A 21,354-nucleotide genomic window follows, 5' to 3' on the forward strand; every position below is an offset into this window, starting at 1 on the left:
GCATCACAGGCTCTATGAGAGCATCACAGGCTCCCTGAACGCATCACAGGCTCCCTGAGAGCATCACAGGATCCCTGAGAGCATCACAGGCTCCCTGAACGCATCACAGGCTCCCTGAACGCATCACAGGATCCCTGAGAGCATCACAGGCTCCCTGAACGCATCACAGGGTCCCTGAACGCATCACAGGCTCCCTGAACGCATCACAGGCTCCCTGAGAGCATCACAGGCTCTATGAGAGCATCACAGGCTCCCTGAACGCATCACAGGCTCCCTGAGAGCATCACAGGCTCCCTGAGAGCATCACAGGCTCCCTGAGAGCATCACAGGCTCCCTGAACGCATCACAGGCTCCCTGAGAGCATCACAGGCTCCCTGAACGCATCACAGGCTCCCTGAACGCATCACAGGCTCCCTGAACGCATCACAGGCTCCCTGAGAGCATCACAGGCTCCCTGAACGCATCACAGGCTCCCTCAACGCATCACAGGCTCCCTGAGGTTTTGTATATGCCGCGGTTGCCGTTGGAATGGCACCCACATCACACACCCCCCCCCTCGGGAAGCTGGATGTCAGAGAACGACCCGATCGGCGTCTCGGTGCCCTCCCTCCTCCCCCACACCCCCACTCAGGGGTGTTGCAAGGGGGAATACCCCCCACATTTAACGAAGCCAGGACGTCCAAGACGCCTCCTTTCAAAGAGCGGCCCGCCCCTTTAGAGCGGGCCTGTGATAAAACCCTGTGTCTTTTGATCGGCCCCGTAACTGCCACGCGTTCCCAGAGGGGTCCCTTTTACACCGTTCATTATTGGCCTTCACCTCAGAGACTCCTCCCCCTCCCGGGTGACGCGACCTCTGGTTGGTCACGGGCCGGGCCGGGCCGAGCCCATTACCTCTGGCACTGGGAGCAGACCAGGCCCTGGGCCCCGCTTGGCCCTCTAACACCGCTCTCCTGTCTATAAAAATACAAAAGAATGGGGCCGCTAGCCCGCTAGCCCGGCCTTCATCTACCCCGGGCCTGCTTTGGGCTCCGCTAGACTTGACTCTTTTATAGGGAGTTACGGGTTAGTTGGAGAGACCAGACTCCAGGGTTATTTACCCGGGAGTGCATGTCTCACTCACAGAAGCTCCAACCTGCCCTCGCCTTCACCCTCACCTGGGCAGCTACAGGGCCGCGCGGGGCCAGTTAACCAGGACAGGCTGGAGGGGGACGAGGGGAGGGGAGGGTGGGTGTGTGGGGGAGGGGGGGGGAGTTGTCGTCGTCGTCCCTGTTGATGAACTCACGCAATTCGTCACCTCCGAGTGCATCTCGGCAGTGTGTGGGAGCAGGCCCAGGAGGATTGTGGGAGTTTTAAAGAAGCCCCAGGGCGTGCCAGCGTTTCCTCTGTCTGCTGTGTTTACGACCGGGAGAGCCGGCTCCAAGGCCGGGACCGTCCCCATCTCCTCTCTTTTTACCAGCAGGCCTGGACCCTTCACCGCTCGCCTGGGTCGCGTTAACGCGCCCCCTCCTTACCTGCGTCTTCCTCCTGTTAAACATGTCCGCCAGGCCTTGCCTTGTGCTTGGCTTCCCTCCGCACCCTGCCTCGTCCTGCCTGCGGTTCAGCGAGCACTGCCGGCGCGTGTAGGATGACGGGTAAGAGCCACAGTAGCAGCCAACCAGCAGGGGCCCCTGTGCTCCTCCCCGTCATCTCTGCGTCCCTGAGCCTGGCTGTTTGGTCCCTGGCTTTATGACAGGGTAGAAGAAGGCCATGAGGAAATGAGATGACCCCTGGGTCAGAGCCGGAGTCAGGGGTCTGGAACCGGACCGTGGCCCGGCCACCCCCTCTCTCCTTGGGCCAGTCGGGGTTGGGCAGCCGGAGGAGGGGAGGAGGACTGAGGACAGGACTCTTTCCATCCTTGACCCTGGAGTCATATGCCTTTCATTAAGCGAGTTTTGACTTTGTTTACAAGCCCCACTGGTCTTAAATCTTTCGGGTCTGTGCCCTTATCCCCAGTGCTCCCCCCCAACCCCCACCTTTACCCTCTCCACCACCTAACCCTTCTATCCCCCCCCATCCCCAACTATTTTCTTCTGCTGCTTTAATATGCTGTTGGATGTCCATTTATTATGCTGTTTTAACTGGGTTTCAACCAGGGGTTACAAGCAATTTGGGAATCCACAAAATAGCATTTTGGGGACACCCCCGTAAGATGTTAATCTGTTGGCGATATGAAAGGCCTCTCACCCCACTAACCCCCCCCCCCTCCCTCCCTGGATCCTGGGGGCTGTTTATGGGCCCATCAGGCACCCGGACGGACTACTCAGTGTTGACCTCGCGACCTGCCAGAGCCATATGAAGAGAAGATCATTCTCCTGTCCCTGTCCCTCCTCCTCACCTCCTCACCTCCTCTCTTCCACTCCTCCCTCCTCCTCACCTCCTCTCTTCCTCTCCTCCATTCCGCCTCTTCTCCTCTCTTCCTCTCCTCCATTCCTCCTCTTCTCCTTTCTTCCTCTCCTCCATTCCTCCTCACCTCCTCTCCTCCATTCCTCCATTCCTCCATTCCTCCATTCCTCCTCACCTCCTCTCAACCTTTTCCCATTCTCTTCTCCTTCTCCCAGTCCTTCTCTTCTGCTCCTGTTCTCTCACCCTCTCCTCTCATTTTCTCCTCCCCTACTCTCCTCCACTTGCCTTCTCCTGCTTTCTCTCATCTCATTGGTCAGGCACTCTCTGCTGTCCTTCTCTTCATTGGCCTAGAAGATATAGCCAGACCCCGAGGGCTTCTACACAGTAAAATCCCTTTAAACTCTACCATAGCAACCCCTCCCCCCCAAAAAAAGAAAAAACTCGACCCCACCCCAACCACCACCAGCTATCTGCTTACCTCCGTCCAGTCATATCATGTAAAACATTGCCACAGCAACTAGTGTGCTCATAAGCCCCACTGTCAACCCAATAAAAAACAATCAAAGTTTATTTACATACCACGTTTCATACATGGAGGTAACACAAGGCGCTTCACCACCATCCCTTCTATCATGTAAAACATTTACACACATCTTGGCTGTCTTTATAAGGGAGTAACCAGCATGTTTGCTACAACAGAACCCCCCTGACCCAACTGCTTTCTATCTTATAAAACATTTACACGTATCTGAAGAGCTGTTACAATGGGCTTACTAGCGTGTTAGCCAGCGAACGGCTAGCTACTAAAGGCCTGTTCCTGGGGAGTTGTGTGGGCTAATTGGATCAGCTGGGTTAAGTAAATGTTTGAGTTCTCCTCTGGGCTGGAGGGACTGCTGGTAGGAGAGGGGAGGAGAGGAGAGGAGAGGAGAGGAGAGGAGAGGAGAGGAGAGGGGAGGGGAGGGGAGGGGAGGGAAAGGAGAAGGAATAGGAATAGGAATAGGAATAGGAATAGGAATAGGAATAGGAATAGGAATAGGAATAGGAATAGGAATAGGAAAGAGAGAATAGGGCACGAGAGGAACGCATAGGAGAGGGAGAGGAAGAGAAGAGGGGAAAGACAGGAAATATGTAGTAGCGGAATGTTTGTTCCTGTGTTGCTGATGGGTAGTCAGTGCTCTCTGCTGATGTGTGCTTGTGTTGTAGGTTTCAGATCCAGAGAGGGACCAGCGAACCACACAGCTACAAGAACCTGGGAGATTGCTTCAGGACTGTCTTTCGCAACGAGGGGTATGGCCTGTTCACACACACACACACAAGCCCACACAAACACACACGTACACATATGCAAACAACCGTCAGAGGTATATATCCGTAGAGCATGTTGTTTAACCTTGGCAGCACGCTGTGTTTCCACCTGCCTCACTCAGCTCCCGAACATGTACACCCCCATACTCGGCTGGGACAGGTGTGCAAGTGTGACCCTCCGTGTCCACGGTCGTATCTCTGTTTTTGTGTCGAGCAATAACACATAGAGAAGCACCTGGAGGGCTGGGGGGGGGGTCGCTTTCACCCAGCCAGCCCAGCTTGCATGTCAGCCCCGTATGTAGAACCGTGCGTAGCTGGATGACAATCCGTTGAACCAAAATTGCTTTGGTCTGGAATGAATTAGCGCGCGATTCTCTCTCAAAGGAGTCTCCGCTTGAAAGCATCGATGATGATTTAGGGAAAGTGAGAAGAATGGAAGGTCGTCTATTATAGAACCCCGTCCCGTAACCCCATCTAGTCTAGAACTATGTTGTAAAGCGTCAAATGTGCTAGAACTGCAATTATTCTAGGACCTCATCCATCCCCATCTATTTCAAAACCCCATCTATTCTAGAACCCCAGTTAATCGAGAACCCCAGTTATTCCAGAACCTTATCTACTCTAAAACGATATTGTAGAGCCCCGTCAATTCCAGAATCCCATCTATCCTAGAACTACATCGTGGGGCCCTACCTATTCGAGAAATCCCTTCTATTCTAGAACCTTCTCTGTTCCAGAACGGCACAGAAGAGCTCCATCTGTTCTTGAGCCTGTGGGCTCGGGCGTCTGCGCGTGGCCATGTGACAGGTCTGTGTGACAGTGTGCAGGGCCAGGTGAGAGAGCACACCACTCCATCTGTTTACGGCCAGGCGACAGCTTTATAGCGGATATAAAATAGATCGGCTGTGAGGTGTGACTGAGCGCCACGAGAGGCCGCGCGGTGACAGGCTGAAGTCCTCCGCGGCCTGCTGCCCCTGCCCTGTCTTCTCCCTGCACGCCCGTGTGCGTGTGTGTACGTGCGCGCGTGTTTGTGTGGGCGCGTGCGCGCGTGTTTGTGTGCGTTTGCGTGGGTATGCGCGTGTGTACGTGTGTGGGTATGCGTGTGTGTACGTGTGTGTGTGTTTGTGTGGGTATGCGTGCGTGTGTTTGCGTGCAAGTGTTCGTGTGTGGAGGAGTTTGGTGTGGTTACGTCTGTTTGGGCATGAGTGAATTTCGGAGGAACTTACAGGATGCGACTGAAATAACCAAACAAAAACAGTCATGTGACCTACCCTTGACGACATATGAGACAGTCTGTCATCTCACTGTTTGAAACTCAGGCAGGTTCCTGGAATCCTCAAAGACTCTTCTTTGCTCTACAGTGATTATCACCCAGAGTATGTTTGGCAGAGGCGGTAATCACTCTGCAGTAGCAAGCAGTAGATCATCTCCAGACCAAACCACTTAGTTATAACTTATACAAATAGTAGAAGGGCCCACTGTTGTGGAATTATTATTAAAAATAAACTGCTCATGTCAGGGCAGCAGAGAACTAACTGTGGGCCCCTCGTTTTCTCTCAGAAACCCAAGCTCTTCTGCTTCTCTTTCGTGATTGGACTGGGGAAAGACGAGGGGATGTGTCAGCTTCAGTCTGCTGGCTGAAGGACGTAGATACAACGTTCCAATGAGGCACTTAGCAATTATTGATTAGGGTTATAGCACTGTGATACCACTAATCCACATGTGTCAAACTCGCGCGGAAAGACCCGTGGAAGCTTAAATGGTGTATTGAAATAAGTTTACACTGCTTTACAGTGACCATAAGCTACATCTCTCACAATGCATTTCGATTATGTTCATCCCGTCTCTAGAAAGCAGTGTATATACACATCAGTGTTTAACGCTAAGTTTAAAATGTAACTGTGGGTGAAGGCAAGCATGGTTTGAATGACAGCACTCAAATGCAGCCGGTTCTGCAAACCTATACCATGCGCACTTTCAGCCAAAGTCCTCGGGCATTTAAACCAAGTTGGTATCGCTCTTGAACTTGGTTAGAGTACTCCGAGTTTATAAAGTCACAGATTTCCTAGAAAATAAACTAGTAAATTTTCGAAGAAAAAAACTCGACATTATTAAGTCGAAAATATGGAGAACATTTTATTTTTCACGGAACCTCATTCCTTCACTTTGTATGGTCAACCTCATCACAGCACAGACGCCATCGCTTGCCATGGATCAAGCCTGCAGTAGTGGATGACCTGATCAAATTATACTTTTCAATAGGTTCGTGGGTCAACAGGACACGGCCAAGACGCTGCTCTTTTCTAAGCTGATCCACACTTTGAGGATCCACTAATTTGAGGATCCGTCGTATTGTGTCTTGATGTTGAACCACAAATCGAATTGGAATTGCCCCTAGTTGTAACCAGCGATATCCTTGCATCTGTTCATTGCATTGTAAATCCGAATGCTTATTATAATGAATCTGGGGATTCTGGGCTAAAATCAGGAGTAGGCCTAGCTTATTGCTGAATCCTATTGAATGTATAATTCTGACATTTTCTCGCAAATATGTGACTTTATAAACTCGGAAAATCTCCGATCTGCAATCGCAGCAGACTACATGTTCACAAAAGCTACAGCTAAACGCAGTTTTTACATCGTAAACATCGTTGCAACTGGCCCTTTGAGGGCAACCATAATGCTGATGTGGCCCTCGGTAAGAATGAGTTTGACCCCCCTGCACTTATCAAACCATCTTTATGTCATTTTATTACTTGAACTAATCCAACATTGTGACTTTTTTAATGTAGTATACTGTACACTTGAGGATAGAAGTGTATAGATGAACGAATCTTAAAAAGGATTCTATTTTCAACCCCGAGGTTCCATAGAGCCCTATTTAGTTGCTGTTTGGAACCTTTGCAAAGTTCTTTCTAAACTGAAATGTAAAAGGGTTGTTAAGAAGGGGTTCTCTCTCTCTCTCTCTCTCTCTCTCTCGCAGCTATCTCTGTAGTGTCTGAGCTGGCCAGCAGCAGGGTTGGTGAAGAGGTGCTAAGTGGTTCAGTGTGGTAGCAGACAAACTGCCTGGCTGACAGAACTTTCTCTTCCGCCCATATTTATGGACGTGTCACGCCACACGAGCTGCTAATGACCGCTGGCTAACCATCTCCAGAGGCTCTTCCTTGAAGCTCTCTACTCGACATCACCTTCATGTCTCTGTCACATTCTTCCTTTTCCTCAAGCCCTCCTCTTCTTCCTCACTTCCTCCTCTTCTTATTATTTTCTTCGTCGTTGGACAGTTCTTTTGAGTCAGATGTCCTGGTTTGGGGTTAGAAAGGTCAGTTGCTCACCTCCAGGAAGTGTAGTTAAGTGTGTTTGGGATGTGGGTGACCTGTGCAGCCTGACCAGTCATTTTCTAGCCTTTCTCAGCTTCAAGGTGACAACAGTCATAGGGGAAACAGCAATGTTTGCAGATGAAGCATGCTGGTTGTTGACTGGTGTGTGTGTGTGTGTGTGCACGTGTGTGTGTAGTGGTGTGTGTGTGTAGGGAGGGGGGGGCAGATTCTTCGTACCCACTTCAAATTTGATATGGTTTAGTCATAGTAATGTGGAACACAGTCTGTTCAAAGCAACCCAGAGCACAATACCCTAAACACTGGTTGTGGTTTTGAATATGTATTTAAGGAAGGAATTGAGTGTGAATGATCTGTTTTATTGTTCATCTTTTCATTTTATCAAACAGAAATTGTGAAATAAAACACTCTTTTACTGTCATTACGTAATTAGAGTTGTTAAATAAAGGAAAGTTTTATGAAAATGAATTACAAATTGAAATGAAAAGACAAATTACTTGGATGCACCTTCGCACACACACATACAAACATACATACACACTCAACTATTCTCTCTCTCTCTCTCTCTCTCTCTCTCTCTCTCTCTCTCTCTCTCTCTCTCTCTCACGCTCACTCTCACTCTCACTCTCTCTCTCTGTCTCTGTCTCTGTCTCTCTCTCACACACACACACACACTTACACACACCAGCTGGCCACTAACAAGTTTTGTATCTGGAAGGACATTTGTTTAGGAAAGCCAAAAGGGGACTTAGTGTGTACTTTACATTTAAAATCAAATCAGGAGTCAAATGAGGGCCACTCTGGTGCCTCTAGTGATCCTGTAGCTAACTCCAACCTCTCCTTCTCATCCGAGGGCCCCCGCACACTGACCACACCCAGGAAATCAGTGGCCACCATTTGCATGGTCAAAGAAACAACAGGACAGGGCCTTCCGATCGCTCCAAACCCCAAAAGGCAAACAGCCACATTCACCACACTGACTGTCCATGTCACGTGGAACAACACTGGCATCATACAGATACCAACCACCTGGACACGTTGATATGTATCTCCGTTTGTGGATGAAACCGAGTGATTTTGGTCATTTGATATCATGTGGTTTGGTAATTAGCCCCAGGATGTATTTTTGGCGCTGTAGTGGTTGGCTGTTTGCTGCTAAGAGGTATTCACCTTTCTTTTCTTTTTTGGGGAAACAATAATATTTGCACTCAGACCTAATCTGTGCAGAACATCTCGGTTGACTTCTGTGTTTCCACAATAGAGCTGCAGGATCTCCCGTGCTGGAGTCACGCTACACTGTCCTGCTGTCCACACACATGTTTAATATCAATACACACTCTCCGATACTCTCTCTTTCTCGCTCTCCCCCTCTCTCTCTTCCTCTCTTTCCGTTTCACTTTTCCCGATGCTCTTTTTTAGTGCCTTTCTTTGTCTCTCTCTTTTTCTCTCCCTCCTTCTCAAACACCATCCGTCCCTCTCTCTTTCTGATGCTGTATTCCTCGCTCTCTCTCATTTTCATTTCATTTTCATTTCAATGGGCTTTATTAGCATTAAGGAACAAATGTTCATATTGCCAAAGCAACGGTGGAATTACAGAAATAGTATTTATATTATTATTATGGAGGTCGGTATATTATTAATGTTGCCAAATAATCTGATATCAATTAAATATGGTAAATTCAGTTGAAAGATTAAAGCAGGAAAACCTTAACATAACATTAACATTGATTAATATATATATACATATATACACACATACACACGTCAGTCACACACAAAGGATATGTTGTGTGTGTGCTTTGTGTGTGCATTGTGTTTCTAGGCCACTCTCTTTCTCTCAGGTTGTGGCATATTGATAGATTGCTGGGCAGCTAGGTCTGCCCTGTCTCCTTCTCCTAGGAGAGCAAGGTCTGCCCTGTCTCCTTCTCCTAGGAGAGCAAGGTCTGCCCTGTCTTCTTCTCCTAGGAGAGCAAGGTCTGCCCTGTCTCCTTCTCCTAGGATGATTATTACCTCTGGGTCCAGAGGTTGCATCACAGTGTGGTATGGTAGCTGCACAGACAGGGGCTGAAATGCCCTACGTAGTGTGGTCCGTTCCGCAGAGTTCATAATCGACAGGAAGCTCCCAGCCCTACAGGACATTTACCACACACGTAGCCTCAGGAAAGCTGGCAGGATTCTAAGAGACTGTTACCACCCATCCTTCAGTCTCTTTACCCCTTGCCTTCTGGCAGGCGTTACCGCAGCATCCAGTCGCGCACACGCAGACTGGACAACAGTTTCTACCCAAGGGCCATCAGGCTTCTGAATGGACATTGATATGGACATTGATTCACGTCATACTAGTCACTTTACACACTGTCACTTTCAGCTACTGGTTGACCTATCAGTAACATTGCACTACTGTACCTCACTGTATTTCGCCATCAGGCTCCTGAATGGACATTGACATAGTCATTGATTCACTTCTTCTCTTTCTAAGACGAGATAACATTCCAATCTATTTTGGCTTTTAGTTTCCTCTTTCCAATGTTCCAGGTAGGTTTCTTTACATTGTGTTATAATTTGGTTGACTCTGATTGGTGTTTGGAAAGCAGTGTTGGTGTGAGACTGGTCAGGGTGTGTCTGAGTGGGGGCAGTTAGTCTCAGCACCAACTGACATAGGGGACTCTTATCTGGGTTCAGCTCTTGGGTTTGAAGGGCTTTGGAATGGAGGGTGTCTAGAGGGCTGGATTTAAGGTGATAACAAAATTGAGTGCTCTCTTTTGGATATGAATCATCATTGGGTATCTGCCTAATTCTGCTCTACATTCTTTCGTTGGCGTTTTTCTGTGTACATGTAAGATGTATTTGCAGAATTCTGCATGTAGAGATTCTGTTGAGTGTTTGTCCCAGCGGGTATAGCTATGATGACTGAGTGGACCCCATACTTCACTACCATACAGCGCAATGGGCTGGATCACACTATCAAATATTTTAAGCCAGATTTTAATTGGAATTTGTAAATTATAAAATGTTCTCTTAATTGCATTTAGGGCTCTTCAAGCTTGTTCTTTTAGTGCCACTAGTCATAGCCATGTTGAACCTCCCTGATGCTGTAATGGTTAAACCAAGATAGTTATAACTCATAGTATGTTCAATTACATGATTATTTAGAATAAACTGGTATTTGTCTTCCTGGCAACTTGGGCGTTTTTGAAATATCATGACATTAGTTTTCTTTATATTTACTGCAAGGGCCCAGTTTTGACAGTACTGTTCAACAATGTCCAGCTGTTGTTGTAGTCTTTATTTGGTGGGAGGCAGTAAGACAATGTCGTCAGCATAAAACAGAGACTTCACCTCTCTGTCTAGGAGGGAGAGGCCAGGAGCAGTACATTGATCTAGCTTCAACAGCAAGTTCATTTATATAGATATCAAATAAGGTTGGACTTTAATTACAGCCCTGACGAAAACCTCTTCTCTGAGTGAAGAAATCAGTTTGTTTGTCTCCAATTTTGACAGCACATCTATTTTCCAAATACATTTATTTAACCAGTTCGTATGTTTTGCCCCACTGTAGAAGTCTATAATAGAGCCTTTCATGACAAATAGAGTCAAAAGCTTTTTTGAAATCAATAAATCAAGCAAATATGTCATCATTTTCTGTTTGGTGTACATACTTGTTAATTAAACTGTGAAGGGTATGTACATGAACGGTGGTGCGATTTTTCAGGATAAAGCCAATTTGATTTCTGCTCAAGATGGCCTGTTCATCAAGGAAATCTAAAGGAAATCTAGTATTCTTGTGTTTAGTATGCAACAGAACAGTTTACTTAGACAACTGCTTTACAACCTAAACAACCTAGACATCTCTCTTTCTCTCTTTCTGTTGCTGTATTCCTCTTTCTGTTGCTGTATTTCTCTCTGCAGACAGTATATCTCTCTTTCTCTCAACGTGCCTGTCGTTTGTACGTTAAGAGTATGCTCAAGTGATGCAAATACAACAATGTTTATCGAAGAAATTGACCAATGGCAGGCAATGACCAGGCAAATGAATTCAACTTCGAACAATGGAAGTCACCAATCTGTTTTGGAGGGTAAGTTATCAAGGACTTATCCTCTATGTTCGTAGCTCTAGGGCCTGCTGTGGTCGTTTTCTTATCACACACCCAACTGCCCTTCTGTGGAACACCTGCCTGCCTCCTTATCTCTGGTGTAGATTGTAGTATTGTCCATGTATTCTCTGCAAACAGGAAGTGTCTCCAAGCCTGTAATTTGGGCCTTACCTTGGGCTCTGCTATTGCGTTTGTGCATTTAGTACCTTGATTAGACACATGACCGTTCATCAAGCACAGCAGTTTGCCCAGAAGCCCGTCTGCAATGTATTGATGGACACATGCGCTCTAAGGCACAGGTAAGGTATTTATCTCTGTTTGTGGTTGTGCTTGTACAAAGATTAGGACCTGCCATACCAGTTTGCTGGCTGGAGGCAGTCTCAGAAAGGAGGAGGAAGCCATATGATTAACACTGCTGAGGTTCCCTCGAGCGACAACGTTCTCGAGGCGTTCGGACGTTCCGTCGGTGCACGGGGTCACGAATGAGAAGGACAGGGAATCTGCACATGCAGACACTTCTGGAATGTATAGACGACACATTTTGTGCTCTGTTTGCAGAACCCAGACAGTCATGTGTGTGTGAAACCATGTTCCGTATGTTGGCTGGAAATAACTGTACAGTGGACATCGACACTGAAGACTGACTTTCTCTCTCTCTGTCTCCCTTCACTCTCCCCTTCCTCTCCCCTTCCTCTCCCCTTCCTCACCCCTTCCTTTCCCCTTCCTCTCCCCTTCCTCTCCCCTTCCCCTCCCTCCCTCCCTCTCCTGCAGTGTCTATGGCTTCTATAAGGGCATCGTCCCACCAATCCTGGCTGAGACTCCTAAGAGGGCAGTTAAGGTGAGGACTGGGACCTGCTGTGCGTCTCCTACTGCGTCACATGACTTCTTCCCAGCCCCCCCCCCCCCCCGGCCCCGAGCATCATCTAACACCCTCCGCCATGTCGCTGCTCCTGTTCTGCATGTTTGCTCTGGGGGATTGTCAATGTTGATCAGCGGGGATTTACAGCAGCCACCACACAAACGCACACACACACCCTCTCTCCCCTTACCCCACCAGTCTTCACTTCAGATACATGCCAGGTCTACCATCTGGGGGGATCTGGGGGGTGGAGGGGGATGGGGGCAGTGGGGCTTGGGGGGAAGGGGCGAGGGCAGGTATGTGTGTTCTAACCGTGATACTCGCTGTCTAATGGGCCCCAGTCACAGTATTTGGAAGGCTTCGCGGGGATCAGTCAGTTCATGTACATCCTGTTCAGATATTTCATTGGATGTAGGCTAGTGTTTGTGTATGCGAGAGGGTTTGGTTTGTGTGCATTAATTTGTGCGTGCACATTTTCTGTGGGTGTGTGTGTGTGTGTGCGTGCGTGCGTGTGTGCATGAGATTGTTTGCGACTGCATTTCATGGGTGTTTGAGCGCAGTGAGTGTCTTAGCGTGTGTAGGTGTGTATGTACCGTATGTGTTGCGTGCATGTTTGTGTGTATCTGTGTAAGTGTGTCTAGGTGGGCGTTAGTGTCGAGGTGTGTGTTTGTGTATGCAGGTGTGTGTCAGTGTGAGTCACTACTTCCTGGTGGTGACGGCTCATTTCTCCTGGTCTGTTCCCCTCTTCAGTTCTTCACCTTCGAGCAATACAAGAAGCTGCTGACACTCACCCCTTTGTCTCCGGGCTTGGTGAGTCTGTCACACACCTGAGCACATTCCATCCTGATCACCTCACCACAAGCCCTTCCAACGACGTGCCATCCCAGTCCACAAAGACTCTGAAAACAAAAGGTGACCTTGTCACGGCCGATGACACGCCGAACCAGGAAGTGGCCGTGGCGTTGCCGCTCAGACGCATGCTGCCGGGCTGACGGGGGACATGACTGAGGGCAGCTGTCGTAACCCGGGGAGACGCCCTGGGGCCCCAGCTTTGTTGACAGCCCGGTGTCAGGCGTGATGGATGACCCACCTGAGTCACGTCCACGAGGGCTTGGCCACAAGCCCACAGTGTGGGGTTGTTATAGACAGGAGGAGCAGGAGGAGTTCCCCTGCTCCATCCATCATGTTCTCCTGTCTGTCGCTTTCCTCCTCCTCCTCCCCTCTACACGCCTCCTCCTTCATCTACCGCTCCTGTTCCTTCTTCTCTCATCCTCCTGGTGATCTCGTCCTCCTCCGGGTTATCTCGTCCTAATGGTTATCTCGTTCCGCTAACCCTCCCTCATGCTGCTCTCTCCTCTTTGTTCCCTCCTTCTTCTTCTACTTCTCACTCTCCCTCTTTGTCCACTAGCCACATCATCCTCGCGTCATAGATTCAAAGCGTCAGATTTTTAACGCCTGATCATTAGTGTCGATGACTTAGCCACAGACGCACACACATACACTCACACACACCTGAACAGACATACAGTATTCGAGAAACGATGTGAATCAACACCACAACAGGTGAAGCATCGAACTTTGCGAAACATTATTTTCACCGCCAATACTTTTGGCCATGACGGTACACACCTCTTGCGTTCTGTTTTCCTCGTACAGGTGATGTTTGTAGAACAATGGCTGTCAGAGTGAGATGGATGGTTCTGTAGGTGAGAGGAGCAGTCAAAGAGAACAGTTTCACAACCACCATCTCCCTTTAGGCTCTGTTCACTGTGGTCCTGTCCACGCATGCACCTCAACATCTCACTAACTCACGTCCAATCATTCACCTCAATATCTCACTACCTCACATCAACGCATTCACCTCAACATCTCACTAACTCCCGTCCAATCATTCACCTCAATATCTCACTAACTCACGTCAACGCATTCACCTCAACATCTCACAAACTCACATCCACCCTCTCGTTCACCACCTCACCACTCCTGGGCCAATTGCGACTGTAAAAAGCCTGTGCGCTTCGGTTCATTTGCAATGTCTTCTGTAGCCACTGGTGCTATCATTTGTGGTATTCATCTCTTTCCTTCTATTTCTCTCCCTCTCTCTCTCTTTCTCTCTCTCTCTCTCCCCACCCCTCTCCCCACCCCTCCCTCCCTCAGGCCCTGTCAGTAGCAGGTCTGGGGTCAGGCCTGACTGAGGCTGTGGTGGTCAACCCCTTTGAGGTGGTGAAAGTCAGCCTGCAGGCCAACAGGGACTCTTTCAAAGTGGTGAGGAACCATCAACTCCATCCTACCTGCGTTTCTTTGTCTTACATGTCACATCGGACGTTTTCTTTGTTAAGCTGACGCATTTTCTTTTTTTTTTGAAGGGTCAAAAAAGAATTCTTTGTCATTGTGATTCTAAATAATAACAATGTTAATTCATTGTAAAAAGCAATAATAACTCATTCATTTACCAAAAGCATTTATCCATAAAAATGTATGGGTGAGATTTGAACCTCTGCAGTCAAATGCTCTACCACTAAGCTCTACCAATCCCTGTATATGATGTTGAAATGGGAAGATCTTGTGATCTTTCCCTGTGTAGCAACCCTCCACCTTTGCCCAAGCAAGACACATCATCAACTCTGGAGGCCTGGGTCTGCGAGGTCTGAACAAGGGCCTGACCTCCACTCTGGGCCGGCATGGAGTCTTCAACATGATCTACTTCGGCTTCTACTTCAATGTCAAGGATGCCATTCCTGCCAGCTCGGTAAGATCTCGCTCCATCTGTCTGCTTCAAGTGTCTCTCTCTTGTTCTGGTGTATCTCTGTCTGTCTCTCTGTCTGTCTCTCTGTATCTCTGTCTGTCTCTCTCTCTGTTGGCCTTTATCTCTGTCTGTATCTCTGTCTGTATCTCTGTCTGTATTTCTGTCTGTCTGTCTCTGTCTCTGTCTGTCTGTTTGTCTGTCTCTCTGTCTCTCTCTCTCTGTCTGCCTCTCTGTCTCTCCATCTCTCCATCTCTCTCCGCCCCTGGTACGTACAGCACCTACATGGATCAGGGCAGTCATGATGCGGGGATGCCTGGCCTTCCTTAAGAAGGCGTCGTCCATTCCCAAGAGGACCTGAAGGACTACAGCGCTGGGAAGAGAAGCGTTTGAGGAGTGTGTGAGAACAGCTCTCCAAGAATTCCCCAGTTCTCTCCACATCCTCTACGGTTCACATTACACATCCGGCAGGGCCCGAATCCCAAACAAAAGTTAATTTTCTTTAACGGGAACGCTAGCATACTAACGCTGCACAACCGGGGCATTAGATTCACTCCAATAGGCTAATTGGAAGCAGACAGTGGTACTTGTTCAGGAGCACATTGGAGTGGAAGCAAACCTAACCCCTGCTCTGTCCTGTTGGAGCATGTGCTGGCGTTTATGGAAGTAGACACTCATACAGAGCCTAGAATAGAATCTAATAGCATAGCACAGTACAGCATAGCATGGGATAGCATAGCATAGAATAGTAATAGTATAGTATATAATTTAATTTCACAGAATAGGAATAGACAGAAGTGTCTGACAAGAGGAACCTCTGGTCGTTTGTTTGGCGTCGAGGAAGACTGGAGCTTGTTCTGTCATGTGGGAGGGTGGACGTGCTCTCCAGGCATGAGAGTAGGGTGGAGAGCAGGATGAAGTCACCTGGTACGGTCCCTGACTAGCTAGCTGATACCCCTCCACCTTCCCTCGCCTTTTGTCTGCAACATGAGCTCTCAAGTCAAACGTGTCTGTAGTCAAATCCACTGTTTCACTCTCCGGCTCTTTCCCTTCGCCCATTTGAATAGACGAAAGTGAGCAGATGACACTGGACCACGGGGACCGACGAGCTGTTTGCTTTAGGCTGTCAGGAAGTGGGTTGCTGGGTAACTTAGGACCAGTAGGCAGGGGGTGGGGGGGAGGGGTGGGAGGGGTGGGAGGGGTTGCCCTAACACCACATACGTCCTATCAAAAAAAAAGAATGCGGGCGAAAAAAGGAAGGATTAGCTGTTGATTTACCACTTAGGGTGTCCTGCCACTCCAGCCAGGTCCGGAGCTACTAGGCCACTGTCATTTGTAAAAATATCTCGGCCAATTAGCTGTCAGAGCTCTCTGAGTCTGGGCTTCTCTGGTACAGTAATACCACTGTGCCGAGTCACAGCCCAATTACCCAAATTGTCCCCATATGCCTCCACAGTCTGCCTGTATGAACCCTCTTTAGAAATCCTCTCTTCCCAGGCTCGCCCAATCAGAGAGCTGCACCGCAGCCAGGAAGCACTAATCTGCCCCCCGCTACCATAAAATGATCAGGGCTTTCATGCCAGCTTTGCAATCATATGCACAAGCCCCCCTGCACTCTTTCGCTCACACATGCACACACTCACGTGTGCTCTCTCTCCTTCTCTTCCTCTCCCTCCCTTTCCCCCACTGCCTTTCTCTCTATCAGTTCCTTTCCCCTCCCTCTCTCTCTGTCTTTTTTGGACAAGTCAACAATTTGACTCTTACTTGTTTCGATCCAACTCTTTCTCCTTATCGGGTTGTCATTTTCTGGTCATTTTCACATCCAAAAACTGGGATTTGATGTTCTTATACAGTCGGATATTATCTTCTGCCAGACTGTTTCTTGTAAAAGTTTCGACTGATGTATGAGAGATGTGCACCAGATGCAGCTGTGCTTCATGTGCCTTTCCCTCCACTCTGAGGAGCTGTGCTCCCTGTGCCTATCTCTCTCCGCTCATTGTTGAAGTCTCTCTCTCTCTGTTGATGTCTCTCTCTTTCTGTTGATGTCTCTCTCTCTGTTGATCTCTCTCTCTCTCTCTCTGTGGATAGTTCTCTGTTGACGTTTCTCTCTCTGCTGATGTCTCTATGTTGATGTCTCTTTCTCTCTACTGTCCCCTCACCTGCCAGGACCCGGGTCTGGAGTTCCTGAGGAAGTTTGCCATTGGCCTGCTGTCTGGAACCATCTCCTCCTGTGTGAACATTCCCTTCGACGTGGCCAAGAGCCGCATCCAGGGGCCACAGCCAATCCCAGGAGAGATCAAGTATCGCACCTGCTTCCAGACCATGGGTCTGGTATACCGGGAGGAAGGGTGAGGAGGGCTGGGTGTGGAGGTCTGGGGCTGGGTGTGGAGGTCTGGGGCTGGGTGTGGAGGGCTGGGTGTGGAGGTCTGGGGCTGGGTGTGGAGGTCTGGGGCTGGGTGTGGAGGTCTGGGGCTGAGTGCAGGCCTGGTTTACAGGGCACAAGATTAAGGAGTCAGAGACCAACATCAGGGACCGGCTCAGTTTTACACATTGGTTTTGAAACAATTCTACATATAGCAGTTAAGAATGTCGGTTTAGCTGTGCAGTTGAACTGTGTCTTCTCTGGGCATGTCTGTAGCAGAGTGATAGAGAGTTCTCTCAGGATTACTAGTCTCACTCAAGACTTGGTCTGTGGACAGATCCTGCGTTTTCACAACGGTGGCTGCCCTTGATTTGCTCCAGTCCCCATGCTCGCTGGGCAGCACCAAGGAGATGGTAGTCGTTAGTGGCCCCGGGACCTGGAGGGGGGGAGGGGGGTCGTGGGGAGTGGCACCAACTGAAGGCCCCTCTTTCCAGGGCCGCTGAGAGGGGGTGCCCCCTGCGCCACATCCAGTCCCCTTCCCTAACACAACACAGTCCCAGCTAATTAGTGGTCCCTATGGGAGACGTCGTTAAGCTCGTCCTAACGAGGCACACGGCGCTCGGCGGGTCAATCTAATCAGACAGAGGGCCAGGGAGGAAGTGGGTCGAGCCTTATTAACGCCATCAGTGGCGGGGGCACGGGGCGGGGGTGGGGGGGTTGGAGACGGCCTGGCCAGCCAGCGATCACCTTGAACGCATTAGCAGGGCAGGTACACCTCCAACACTGGTCATTAGACCTCTCTGGACCTTACCTGGAGAGACAGGCAGACAGGCGCCTTCGCAGGGCCCTCCTCAGCACCGCTTCTACGGGCACGCCGGCCCTTTTAGCAGACGTGGGATCTAATTATCAAGAAGTATTGGAAGTATAGCTGTTTTAATGGGGTTTTCTCTCTCCTTCTTTCTCCTTCTTCCAGGTACTTGGCCTTGTACAAAGGATTGGTTCCCAAGATCATGAGACTTGGACCAGGTGACATTTTCTGTGTTCTTGTGTTTCTGCTGGCCCTGGTTGTTGTGAGAATGAAAGGCTTGTCTTGGGTTGTTAGGGCAGCCACGTTCACTGTGCTCTCTCTCTTTCTCTCTCCTTGTCTGCGTCTTTCTCTTCCTCCATCTCCTCCTGTGTCTCTTTCTTTGTCTTTTCTTCCCTCCTTTTCTCCCTCTCTTCCTCTTTCTCACACTCCCTGCCTTTCTACCTCCTTCCATCTCTCCCTCCCTCCTTTCTTTCTTCCTTCCTTCCTTCCCTCCCTCCTCGCTCTCTCCCTCTCTCCATCCATCTCTCCCTTCCTCTTTCTCTCCCAACCTACTTCTCTTGGTCTTTCCCTACCTCCTTCTCTCCCTTCTTCCTCTCTCTCTCTCCCTCCCTTTTCCTGTCTCTCCATGTAGGTGGAGCTGTGATGTTGCTGGTTTATGAGTACATGTCTAAATGGCTGCAGACAAACTGGTGAAGTAAAGGTGCCACAGACAGCCCATCCACTGCCTTCAACCTAGATCTAGGACCTGTAATTCAGTTCGTCCACAACACACACACACACAAACACTACACAAAACACACTCAGACACAAACCCGCGCACCACACACACACAAATACGTTCACACACAAACATGCACATCCACACACACACACACCTTTCATAACCCAGCCAGTATTACAGCCCTCTCCTGAACTGGACTGACTACACTGCCTTCCCTTTCCCACACCCTAGCGAGCTCAACACACCATCCTACATCAAACGCACGTCATCCTACATCAAACATCCTCCATTCTGCATCAAACATCCTCCATCCTCTATCCAGCATCAAACATCCTCCATCCTCTATCCTGCATCAAACATCCTCCATTCTCTATCCCGCATCAAACATCCTCCATTCTGCATCAAACATCCTCCATCCTCTATCCTGCATCAAACATCCTCCATCATCTAACCTGCATCAAACATCCTCCATTCTCTATCCTGCATCAAACATCCTCCATCCTCTATCCTGCATCTAACATCCTCTATCCTACATCAAACATCCTCCATCTTCTATCCTGCATCAAACATCCTCTATCCTGCATCAAACATCCTCCATTCTGCATCAAACATCCTCCATCTTCTATCCTGCATCAGACATCCTCCATCCTGCCCAAGTAAACCTTCACATTGCACTGCAGCTCCATTTAATGTCTACAACAAATGATCAAAAACCCCAACCACAGACACAGTCCCACACACACACTCACACATCTGCACGCGCTTAGACAAATGTGTGCACACACACACCACACACACACACACACACCACACAAAGGTACGTAAACACAGCCACAGACACAGCCACTACGTGCTTGTCACTTTGACGCTGTTCGACAAACGACCGTGAAAAACAGTAGGATGTCCTTTCCTGCTTCCCGTACTGTGTTCCTGAAGCTGGTGCCAGACTGGAGCAAGCAGAGAGAAACTCTTCCTGGAACATTCGGAACATTTCTTGAAGCTTTAAGATCGTGAGACATTCACGCCAGTGTTTCATTATAGTTCATGATACCTAAACAATTCCACATCCTGTTAATCGCATTAGGCTATGTGTCTGGAGAAATTGTATCTGTCCTGAGGAGGAAGCTTGAAATGGTTTGACTGTGAGACCTTTATGTGCCTTCAAAGCGTTCTGTACTGATTTCACAAATTAATTAAAAGCACATTTCAGTGTTTGTGTTTAAGTGTATTTGTACAATGTGTGTGTGTGAGTACATGTCTACAATGTGTTTGTGTGTGTGTGTGTTCTTGAGAGCCAGACTCTGGGCCGCTGGAGGCTGGATTAGCGACTCAACTTATTTTAGCGATGGCTACAACAACAATCCCAACATATTCAAATGTAGAGACTACAATGTTTTCCCTTTGTCTCTGTCACATACAAACATGCACGCCAGGACACACACACACTCACAAACACACACACCCACCTGTAGCTAAACATCGAGGGATGCTCCCTACAGGACGTCATTACCCGTCTCTACCTCTCTCTCACCTCTCACTCGCTCTCTTTTTCTCCGGCATCTCCCTCTCTCGCTCTTCCCCTCCCCTCCTCTTTCTTTCTCTCCGACCATCTCTCCCTCTCTCAGCACCTGGCAGTGAATGGCAGGTTAAGTTGCATCAAGTTTCCGTTTGACAGGCGTGATGAGTGTGTGAGTTGGGAGGGATTGTGGCTGGCCCAGGGGCCAGCGGTGACGACGGAAGAACAACTGAAGCCTGAAGATGGATGGAACAGTAAACGCTTCACCCGTCCGCGTCCTAATGGAGTGTTGAATGCCTGTGTGTGTGTTTTTGTTGGGGGGGGGATTATTTCGTGGCACGTGCTACATGTGCTTGAGTCGTATTACAATGCAAATGCCGAACTAGTCCTTTGCCCCCCCCCCCCTTTCTCACCCCTTTCCTGAACCTCGCGTAGTCAGAAACTGACTCGGGGGGCCCCTCCCTCACCCCCCTCATGTTCTCACCTCACTCCCTCTCTTCAGTCCTCACCCTCACTTGACAGAACACACATTTACTCCATTTCCCTTTAGACAGGCACTGCAATCATACATAAACTGCCTTTTTCCTATAGCAATCCCATATATGGTGTCTGCACAGCAGATCAGTGTATGTGATTATGTGTGTATGTTTGTATTAAAGCCTCCAAGCCCATTAATTAGTGTTCCGTCAAGGCCTGATTAAACGCAGAAGGCACACCCTTCACAGACACAGACAAGAACAGAACCGCCCAGAACATTCCCTGAGAGACCCAGCGCACTTATGCTTTTTACTCACCTGTGTGTTAAATAATGTTGTTATTTTAAAACATTTAGAAAATAGTCTGGCTGTTATCAGTATGGTTTTTCAAATATTCCAGTGGACATGAACCTACATGAGCGGTGTCTTGCCGTAAGAGTGAGCTGCTTAGTGTATCTGCACCGCTGTCGGTCTTGTTTCTGATTGCGCGTAGGCAAGTTTAAAGATAACCATATGACAACTGACCCAGACTCAACACCATTAATTAGAAACATGTGTTTATCCCCAGTTTAGAAATAGAGACGTTTTTAGTCCTCAATCCTGTAACATAGGCACTGGGACAGCCTCAAGGTTATTAGGCTTTTCTGAAACGTTGTTTCTTGTTTACTAACATACTGATCACAGACTTACAAACGCTGGCGTTGATTAGCACAACCACATTTCGGTTCCTGCTCTGAGTCAAAGGAAATCTGA

At 48.7% G+C, this 21,354-nt stretch overlaps 1 protein-coding gene across 8 annotated transcripts in view; it reads left to right on the forward strand.

Annotated features, from left to right (window-relative positions):
* The window catches only part of slc25a21 (solute carrier family 25 member 21), an 80,082-nt gene extending 60,261 nt beyond the window's left edge, over nt 1-19,821 (forward strand). For all 8 annotated transcript variants that reach the window (XM_047018158.1, XM_047018174.1, XM_047018147.1 and 5 more), the window contains 8 exons: nt 3,586-3,669; nt 11,888-11,954; nt 12,726-12,785; nt 14,133-14,240; nt 14,560-14,724; nt 16,885-17,066; nt 18,054-18,106; nt 18,520-19,821. In XM_047018158.1, coding sequence (XP_046874114.1) covers nt 3,586-3,669; nt 11,888-11,954; nt 12,726-12,785; nt 14,133-14,240; nt 14,560-14,724; nt 16,885-17,066; nt 18,054-18,106; nt 18,520-18,581 — 781 coding nt within the window. In that variant the 3' untranslated portion in view covers nt 18,582-19,821. The remainder of the gene's footprint in view (nt 1-3,585; nt 3,670-11,887; nt 11,955-12,725; nt 12,786-14,132; nt 14,241-14,559; nt 14,725-16,884; nt 17,067-18,053; nt 18,107-18,519) is intronic.
* The last annotated feature ends 1,533 nt before the right edge of the window (nt 19,822-21,354 follow it).

Source organism: Hypomesus transpacificus, chromosome 3, assembly GCF_021917145.1.
Source record: "Hypomesus transpacificus isolate Combined female chromosome 3, fHypTra1, whole genome shotgun sequence".
In the NCBI taxonomy this organism is placed as follows: domain Eukaryota; kingdom Metazoa; phylum Chordata; class Actinopteri; order Osmeriformes; family Osmeridae; genus Hypomesus; species Hypomesus transpacificus.